Source organism: Heterodontus francisci, chromosome 12 (genome assembly GCF_036365525.1).
Source record: "Heterodontus francisci isolate sHetFra1 chromosome 12, sHetFra1.hap1, whole genome shotgun sequence".
Classification (NCBI taxonomy): domain Eukaryota; kingdom Metazoa; phylum Chordata; class Chondrichthyes; order Heterodontiformes; family Heterodontidae; genus Heterodontus; species Heterodontus francisci.
Window position 1 is genome coordinate 77,218,016 of NC_090382.1, and position 9,970 is coordinate 77,227,985.

General features: G+C 45.4%; 1 protein-coding gene across 1 annotated transcript; it reads left to right on the forward strand.

The window, feature by feature from the left end:
- The first annotated feature begins 4,748 nt into the window (after nt 1-4,748).
- cxcl14 (chemokine (C-X-C motif) ligand 14) lies at nt 4,749-8,783 on the forward strand. Its single transcript, XM_068043014.1, has 4 exons — nt 4,749-5,221; nt 5,608-5,713; nt 5,852-5,965; nt 7,955-8,783. The coding sequence occupies exons 1-4, from the start codon at nt 5,155-5,157 to the stop codon at nt 7,968-7,970; spliced, it is 303 nt and encodes a 100-aa protein (XP_067899115.1). The 5' UTR covers nt 4,749-5,154; the 3' UTR covers nt 7,971-8,783.
- Nucleotides 8,784-9,970: the final 1,187 nt, after the last annotated feature.

The following is a 9,970-nucleotide window of genomic DNA, read 5'->3' on the forward strand; positions in this document are numbered from 1 at the left end:
ACGCATGTGAAAGCAGCAGGGAGAAGAAAATCCCAAAAAGTGTGGGTGCGAGAACACAGCCCTGTTTCACGCCACTCAGGATAGGAAAGAGCTCTGCTGAGAAGCCACCATGTTGAATTGTGCCTTTCATATTGTCATGGAATGAGGTGATGATACTTAGCAGCTTTGGTGGGCATCCGATCTTTTCTAGTAGTCTGAAGAGACCACATCTGCTGACGAGGTCAAAGGCTTTGGTGAGATCAATGAAAGCAATGTAGAGGGGCATCTGTTGTTCACGGCATTTCTCCTGTATCTGACGAAGGGAGAACAGCATGTCAACGGTCGATATCTCTGCACGAAAGCCACATTGTGCCTCAGGGTAGACACGCTCGGCCAGCTTCTGAAGCCTGTTTAGAGCGACTCGAGCAAAGACTTTCCCCACTATGCGGAGCAGGGAGATTCCACGGTAGTTGTTGCAGTCACCACGGTCACCTTTGTTTTTATAGAGGGTAATGATATTGGCATCGCGCGTGTCCTGGGGTACTGCTCCCTCGTCCCAGCACAGGCATAGCAGTTCATGTAGTGCTGAGAGTATAGCAGGCTTGGCACTCTTGATTATTTCAGGGGTAATGCTGTCCTTCCCAGGGGCTTTTCCACTGGCTAGAGAATCAATGGCATCACTGAGTTCCGATTTGGTTGGCTGTATGTCCAGCTCATCCATGACTGGTAGAGGCTGGGCTGCATTAAGGGCAGTCTCAGTGACAACATTCTCCCTGGAGTACAGTTCTAGGTAGTGCTCAACCCAGCGGTCCATTTGTTTGCGTTGGTCAGTGATTATGTCCCCTGATTTAGATTTGAGGGGGGCGATCTTCTTGAAGGTTGGCCCAAGAGCTCTCTTAATGCCATCATACATTCCTCTGATGTTTCTGGTGTCTGAGGCCAGCTGAATTTGACTGCATAGGTGTTACCAGTTGTCGTTTGCGCAGCGCCTGGCTGTTCTTTGTGCAGTGCTTCTGGCTGCTTTAAGTGCTGCAGATGTTAAATCGCTGGGGGCTTTCTTGTAGTTCAACAGTGCAATGCGCTTAGCAGCTATGACAGGTTCCAGCTCTTCATTATGAGATTGAAACCAGTCTGCATTTCTCTTCGCACTTTTGCCGTAGGTGGTCAAAGCTGACTCATAGATGGCATCTCTGATGTGGGCCCACTTGGTCTCAGCATCCCCTGTGGGAGTGTTTCGAAGGGCTGTTACAAGTGAATTTAGAAATTTTTGTAACAGCTGTGGGTGAGAAATTCTGCTCGTGTTGATGCGCGGGTGGCCCTTCTGCTTGGAATGATGCAACTTCTTTGGTCTGAGTCTAACCTTGCTGCACATCAGGGAGTGGTCGGTGTCGCAGTCCGCACTGTGGAAGCTGCGTGTGATTTGAACACTGTTTAAGGCGGCTCACCTTGTGACAATGAGGTCTAGCTGGTGCCAACAACGCAATCTTGGGTGCCTCCATGAAGCCTGATGACAGAGTTTAGTGTGAAAGAACGAGTTGGTGATGCAGAGGTTATGATAGGTACACAACTCAAGCAGTTTCTGCCCATTCTCATTCATCCTTCCAATGCCATAGCGCCCAAGACAGGAGGGCCATGAGTCATGGTCAGCCCCAACCCTGGCATTAAAGTCTCCCAGCAGGAATAGGTGTTCGGTGTTGGGGATGCTGCTAATGATGTTATGGAGTTCCTCGTAGAACTGATCTTTAGCTTCATGTGAGGAGCAGAGTGTTGGAGCATATATGCTGAGTAGGTGTACTGGACCAGAGGTGGTGAGCAGTCGGATGGACAGTATGCGTTCTGAGCCATTTGAGGGAGGCTCTATCATGCTGAGCAAGGAGTTTCTGATGGCGAAGCCCACTCCATGCTGTCTTGGTTCTTCAGGATCCCTGCCCTGCCAGAAGAAGGTGTAGTCTTGTTCTGCTAGAGATCCACTTGCGAGGAGGCGAGTCTCCTGAAGTGCTGCAATGTCTACATTGAGTCTACTGAGCTCGTTGTTAATGATGGCGGTCTTCCGAGAATCGTTGATTTGTGTAAGGTCTTCCGACAGGCCAGGACACATAGTTCTGATGTTCCAGCTTGCAAAGCGAAGGGCTGGTACCTTCTTTCCTTTTTTCGTGTTGTTTGGTGCGGTGTATCAGTCCACCTTTCGGGCAATGACCCTGAGCTCCATTGAAGCAGGTGGACTGTGGCGGGACAGAACCTTATTGACTGGGGGCTGCCCGGTTTGAGGCGGGCGGTAGCTGTCCAGTGAGGTGCAATGACCTCTCCCACCAACAAAGGCAACCTGTGGCGCCCAGTTTCTACACCAATTTATCTGGACTTATAACTCGTAACTGCTGCCTTCCGTGTTGTTTCAGTCGCTGTGAGGCAACTATGGAGTGACCTCTCCATGGCGCATGCCTGGGCGAATTTATGGAGGTTGAGAGTAGCCCAGTCGTCAAAATCCCCCTCTCGGCCTTTCTGGTGGGGTCCAAAGGAGTGCAGAGCACAACGTTTGGCACCAGTATGGCTGCAGGAACTGCCGGAAATATGCCAAAGGTGACACATGACCGCCTACAGGGTTCCGCTCCGGATTTTCTGTTAGGGTTTACTCCCTTAGCCTTGGTCTCTCCCGAGACGCCCACAAGGCAGTGGGGTTGTTAGGGCCCCTACACAGGTGTAGGATGATGCCGGTGGGAGGAGGGGATGTGAGGGGGAGGGGTGGAGGGAGGAGGGTGCGAGCGGGAGCTGGGAAGGGGGCTGTAAGGGGGTGGGGGGGGTGCAGGGGAAGGGGGTGCGGGGGGAAGATGGTGCGAGGGGGGGGACTGGGACGGGGTTGTGAGGGGGTGAGCTGAGAGGGTGGAACAGGGAAGGGGACGGGGGGGTGGAAGGGAGGGGAAGGGGGGGGAAAGCGGGTGCAGGTAATAAGCCATTTCCTCAGTGCCCACCATCGACGTCTGGAAAGCTCATCCACGTCCTTCGGGAGGCGAAGCATCTTTTGGCAGACTTACAGAGGTGATTACATTCGCTAAGGGTTTTTTGATGTGGTTTATATAAAGGCATACAGCAATGCTGACAGTGCACTGCAGATGCTCTCCGAGCCATCTCCCGCAGGCGCTTTGAAGTTGCGGCCGGGGGGGCCGTTCGTGGATTTTTTGGACGTTCGGGGCACCTTATCTCAAGACTTCCCTCGGGTCCCGCTGCTTCTTCTTCACCTCAATGGACTTACCACACGCCGTGGCTGCAGACACTCTGGACAGTGAAGACAGCAGGATCAAAGATTGAAGTATCGACAGCTGTGCTCTTCAGTTTCGTCCGGATCAATTTTGTTGAGAAAACAAAGAGCAGGTGTGGCTGGGGGAGGGCAGTGGGCCCAGGTAACATAAACTAAACTAACTGTTAGCTTTTAGTTAGAGCTAAAATGAACTGATTTAAAGAGCCAGGGGAGTTTAAACAGTTTAAGAGAGTAGATTGGGGGAGAAAACACTAGGAATGGGAGCAGATGGCCATGGATAGAGTTGAACAGCAAGGGAGCTTCCTAGGGAGCTTGCAGCCCAGGAACCATCTTGGTACTGAGTTCACTACAGCCAGGATATTCCTCACAACTAGTCCTGAAACAAAAAGCAAAATACTGCAGATGCTGGAAATCTGAAATAAAAACAAGAAATGCTGGAACCACTCAGCAGGTCTGGCAACATCTGTGAAAAGAGAAGCAGAGTTAACGTTTCGGGTCAGTGACCCTTCTTCGGAACTGACAAATATTAGAAAAGTCACAGGTTATAAGCAAGTGAGGTGGGGGTGGGGCAAGAGATAAAAGAGACAGACGAAAATCCCGTCGGAGAGAAGAGCAGAACTTCTTCAAGGTAGGCATTCCTGGAAGAGAAGTGGCAAGAATTAAACACTAAAATAAAAGCAAAATACTGCGAATGCTGGAAATCTGAAATAAAAACAAGAAATGCTGGAATCACTCAGCAGGTCTGGCAGCATCTGTGAAAAGAGAAGCAGAGTTAACGTTTCGGGACAGTGACCCTTCTTCGGAACTGACAAATATAAGAAACAAGGTTGTTGCCACTCATCAGGTGAATTAACAGCAAAACAGCTCCACTAAATTGTTTCAAGTTTACATTGCTGTGCCTCCAACCCACAACCCTCCGAGATATCTGCGCTCCTCTAATTCTGACCTCCTGAGCATCCCCAATTTTAAATGCTCCGCCATTGGTGGCTGCGCCATCAGTTGCTTGGGCCCCAAGCTCGGGAATATGCTCCCGACACCTCCCCGCCTCACTTTCCTCCTGTAAGACACTCCTTAAAACCTACCTCTTTGACCAAGCTTTTGGTCATCTTCCCTAATATCTCCTTTTGTGTCTGGGTGTCATCTTTTGTTTTATAATGCTATTTTGAAGTGCCTTGGGATGGTGTTATTTTGTTAAAGGTGCTATCTAAATGTAAGTTGTTGTTTTGTAGTATCATACAGTACATAGTCCCAATTAGTCCCACTCCCCCTGCTCTTTCCCCATAACCCTGTATTTTTGTCCTTTTCAGGTATATATCCAATTCCTTTGGAAGTTACTATTCATAGAATCACAGCATCATACAGCAGAGAAGGAGGTCGCTCCTCCCATCGTGCCTGTGCCGGTTCTTTGGAAGAACCACCCAGTTAGTCCCACTCCCCTATTGAATATGCTTCCATCAGCCTTTCAGATAGTGTGTAGCAATGTCCAATCGTTGAAATGTGTCTGCTCTATCCGGCTGATTGTCCAAGGGAGGTGAAGGCTTTCGGACCCTGCGGCTTGTAGCCAGCAGCAGCTGCCACACCTGCTGCCGGTCTTGTATTTCCTCCCCCACCTGATCATTGCCGTTTCGAAACACTCCTCCCACGCTACCACCCCACGCCTCTGTCTTTCCGCCTGCTTGTCCCCATTCCCACTCTTCCGTCCTTACGATTAGGTAATATCTATGATTCGTTGAATTGTTATGCATAATAATTAGGCTTTATTATAAACCAGAGTGGTTCGAGCAGATGCGCTCAGAGCCAAACTGTGTCTGTCTGAAGAGGACACGAGTGGTAGCGCTGCTCGGTCCCGGGGAGATCGGAGTTGTTGACATCAGGACTGCCCACTGATATCCACTGACTCGCAGCTCCCTTCAAGTCCAACGATGAAGTGTTTGGTTGCCGCCACCCTCCTCGTGCTGCTTATCGTTATTTGCTCCATTGATGTCGAAGGTATCTAAACCCGTGTTCATTTCATGACCGATTTTTTGTTGTCTGCACTTTGAAGTTGCTGCTTTATCAGGAATTCCATTTTTCCTTAAAACAAAAACCAACGAGCGTAATATTTTGAGCGCAATTTTATTAAATTAAAGTTACAATCCAACTTTAAACCTAATCGTGTGGAAAAATTGTCTGCTGGAGGACCTCCGTTCAAATGCTGGGTTTCAATTTTAATCAGTATTTTCAGTTTTAAGTACAAATTTCAAGCCCTTGTCGATGGGAGTTTAAATAGCATTTATTCATCGCTGTACCATTGCAGTACTTGTGTTGATTCGCCGCGTAGTGTGTTGCTGTTGTTTTCTAATGTGTTTTAAATGAGCGCTTTGCTTTCATCGCAGCTTACAAATGTAAGTGCACACGGAAGAGTCCCAAGATCAACTACAAGGACGTCCGAAAAGTGGAATCTAAACCGCGATACCCTTACTGTAAAGAAAAAATGATCTTGTGAGTTCAGTATCCTGGTGCTACTTGCACAGATGTTAACTATTTTACAGAGTACATTGGGCAAAAAGGAGCGCGACATTCCATCTGCCCGATACTGTACCGTGTCACTTTGTCTCATATGCTTTTCTTCATTCTCAGTGTTACCATGGCGAAAGGGGCTCGATTCAAGGGTCGGCAATACTGCTTACACCCCAAACTCCCGACTACCAGACATCTGCTCAAACGATATGAAACCTGGAGAGAAGATTTACGGTAAGTTGTCTCGACCCTAGACATGGGTGTTTATCTTCCAATTATTAGAAAACTTTTTGCAAATTTTTGATGTTTTGAAATGGAAGTTTCCGTGAAGGTGAATAATTGAAACTCCCGGCAAGAGATTTGTGCTCCCCATTTGACTTATTTGCTAAGTTCCATGTCTAACATCGACCAGGTGTTTAGCACGGTTATAAAATGTATCCTAGAATGATAAGCTTGTTAATTCTAATGGTTTCTGTTCCTAAAAGTCCTATATGTTCTCAAATGTCCGATTTCTGCTGTTTCAGTGATACCGTGTTGGGGGTCTATTTTTCAATTGATTTTGTGCTTCCTATATTCTGGGTGTTGGGAGGAGGGCTCTACCTTTGCAGTATAGTTCAAGATTAGATTCCTGGGGGGGGGGGGGGGGGGGGATTTCTCTCTCTTCGCTGCCTTAACTTTTTTTTCCAGGATTTCTGCAGAAGCTCAAGCGGATCAACAGGAAACTCCGACAGGATTTCTTCCAACCCCTGCCCCCATACACTCTACAATATTTTCAATCGTTATGTGGCGAATTCATAACGCATGCGTAGCGTTTCATTTATATCAAATGTGGGTTTAGCATAAAGTTGTTTAATACCAAAGACAAAATAAGGATCCGATTCATTATAAACTCCATTGAAATTTTCCAGTAACAATAGCTGTTTGAGGCAAGCTTCTACATGTTCGTTCAATATTTTTGCTTAAAGCTTAAGTATAATTAGGAAATCTGGCAATCTGACTCCTTTCCTCGGCGGACGTGAATGAACTCCCTTTCGCCATCTGGTTTCCCATCCCTTAGGCCGTGCAGGGAGCCCCTCTCATAGCACCAAGAGCCCTGAAAGCAAAACCCGCAAGTGGATTTTTTGCTGCGGGCTGATTCTATGTAACAGCACTAAATTATATTTCGCTAAATTTACTGCTCCTGTATGCTGACGTTAGCTATGTGCGCATGTCCGGGAGTCAGCAACAGATTTGGGAGTGATCAAAGTTACTCTAGTAGGAAACCTGCATTCTTCAAATCTCCAACTACTGCACAGCCAAACGCGCGTATTGGGCTTAGTCGTGCTCCTGTATACTGCAGCTCGCAGTATACTGCAGTCTCAGACCAATCTCCATGAGGGCAGAAAACGTCCATCCAGATCACGGTAAGTCAGCCGTAAAGGAACCTGGTGCATACGTAGTGTTATTGTACAGCATAGGCCAATACCTTTTTTTTTGTTGGAAAACAGCAGGCAAAAACAAATAAAAACAAAGTGCTGGAAATACTCAGCAGGTCTGGCAGCATCTGTGGAGAGAGAAGCAGAGTTAACGTTTCAGGTCAATGAACTTTCATCAGAACTGAAACGTTAAACTCTGCTTCTCTACAGATGCTGCTAGACCTGCTGAGTTTTTCCAGCATTTTTTTATTTTATTGCACATTTCCAGCATCCGCCGTATGCAGGGAAAAACACCCGTTCAGTTCACATCCCTTTCTTTCTTTCTTTGGCCTGACATTTGGTACGAAGATTTCCACTGGACTGGAGTGAAAATACATCTTCCACCACTTGGCTTAAGACAAGGATCCACATTTTGAGCCATTCAGTCCTTAAAAACAGCTCAGCAGTATAATTGCAGATGAAGTGTTTGCATAGCATTGCGTTTTCGGTTCGCTGTGGGGAAATTAAAACATGATTGTAAACCTTGATTAGCAGAATCTCAAATCCCAGGAATTTGCCTGGTACACCTTTGGGTATATTGCGAAGTTTGCCAAGCAGCTTCGTACTGATCTACATAATCCTACATCCATGACTGAAAACACGATCGCATAAATAATGGGGACAAGGCTCTTTTTCATTTAATATGGTGCAATTTGATAATGTTACCGGTCCTTTGATCTACAGTAGAATAACCCTTAGAATGGATGTAGCCTTAGGTGAAAATAATTCTTTGTGCCTTTATATTTAAATAATGTTTTTTTTTTTGCAGGGTTTATCTGGAGTAGAGCTTTCTCCTTTTCCAAGTATGTACACAAAATCTGCACTTACTGTGGCGAAAGTCTGATTAAAGGATCTTCGTTTCCAGCACAATGAGCTCTTTCTTTTCTCTCTTCGGTAAGGCATTGCTTTACCAATTGTCACTTAGTGCAACAGGCTCACGACTACAGGGTGTATTGGGAAGTCTGTCAAGCAGCTTGGTGCTCCAGTCTACAAACTCTTTTCACCTCCATGACTGTGTGAATACTCGATGGAATGAATGACTAGAAAAAAGGCTTTCTTCATTAAATATGGTGTAATTTGATATTTTTGTATTTCATTACCTGAAATATTGTGATATTTAAAGATACACTCGTGATTTTAAACCACTTTTTGTGCAGGAGCAATTCCGTTTTCTCTTGAATATCGAGAGCGTCTTAAGGACAGGCCTATACAGTTAGAAAAAAGAAAACACTATATTCTGATTTTCTTTGTGGGAGGGGCATCTATATATTGAAAATACTAAAAAATAGTGGGTTGGGTCCATAGGAACCGGTGAAGTCATAACCATGGTTGCATCAGCGCTTTGCATCTATCTATATTCCTGCCAAATTGTATTCATCATTGCAATTACAGTGTACGGTCTGTAAATATAGCAGAATTTTGAGACTTTGTAATCATGTCTCCACTGAAATTTGAAGTGTTTTCAAATAAAATTTAAGAAGCTGCAGAAGAGCTGTACACCGCATTTAGATGAAATATCAAATGATTTAGTTGTATTTCTAGTTATTTTGTATTGACTGTATAAAGAACGCAATAAACGTATGCATGTTAAATTCAAATCAACGGTTCGTTTCAGCAAACAATCCATTTATTTTTCACTCTTCAAGACAAGACACCATCTATAACCCACATGACAGCGGTGTGATTTACTGAGTGCAGTTGAAATCTGCAATTCCCTTGTCACCCAAAGGCATGTGCACGCAGTTACCTGCAGCTGTAATTCCATAGGTGTGCTCGCCTCTGCTTGAACACACATACCTCTCCTTCTAAGGTACTAAACGTTCTATGTGTATCAGAGAGCCCTCAAAATCAGCAAGTCAAGATGAAAAATTGAGGCAACAAATTGCAAGCGGTTCAAAAACATCCAGTCGATCCTGACCTCCACGTCCCGATCAGTGAAACAAGCTTTCCCAACATATATTATTGGTGTACCACGGCCGGGTTAGCAAACTGCTGATAATCCATGATGGTTATCTGTCTCTTTGGCTGTTCTGAGGAGTGTTCAAGGAGCATTACAACAGCTGTACAGTGGATCGGTGCGCCTCAGCGAATAAATGTCCAGCAAAATTGGTTGCAGCAAAATTATACACGCAGCCGCTATTTTAATCGGCAGGCATTAAATCTACTTAGATTTGCTAATTATTTTTGGAAACAAATGTGCCCACCTGTCTGTTATTCTCGAAAGTCTCATTTAATTGAATCTGCTTTTAGAGCTCATGTTACGCAGCTGTTTGCTGGCTCCTTTAAGTACATATTGAGTTTTAATTCTACTTATCTGATTCTTCAACCAACAGTCTCAGGTGCTAGATTTTGGACAAATAAGTACTAGATATTGAAAAGTTCTACCAAATCCTAAATCTTGATTAACTAAGAGGTTTTGAAAGTAAATAAGGAGAAACTGTCTATAACCAAAGGACACGAAGAATGAAAATAATTGGATAAAAGGACCAGAGCAGAAATAAGACCTTTTTTAGGCAGCAATTTGTTGGGATTTGGTATGCACTACCTGAAAGGGAGGTGGAAAGAGATTCAGCAGTAACTTTCCAAGGGGATTGAATATACATTTGATAAGAAAATCATTGCAGGGCTATGGGGAAATGGTATGGGAGTGGGACTAAATGGATAGCTCTTCAAAGAACCAGCACAGGCACAATGGGCTGAATGTCCACCGACTGTGTGGTATAATGCTATGATTCTAACTCTATGGATCACAGAATCTCACAGCACAGAAGGAGATCATTGGGTC

What these genes read in the sequence shown, in the direction of transcription:
- cxcl14 (XM_068043014.1), top strand. Translation starts at nt 5,155, where the DNA reads ATGAAGTGTTTGGTTGCCGCCACCCTCCTCGTGCTGCTTATCGTTATT. An exon ending in TTGCTCCATTGATGTCGAAG is followed by an intron (nt 5,222 to 5,607) that starts GTATCTAAACCC and finishes CTTTCATCGCAG; the next exon opens with CTTACAAATGTAAGTGCACA. An exon ending in TGTAAAGAAAAAATGATCTT is followed by an intron (nt 5,714 to 5,851) that starts GTGAGTTCAGTA and finishes CTTCATTCTCAG; the next exon opens with TGTTACCATGGCGAAAGGGG.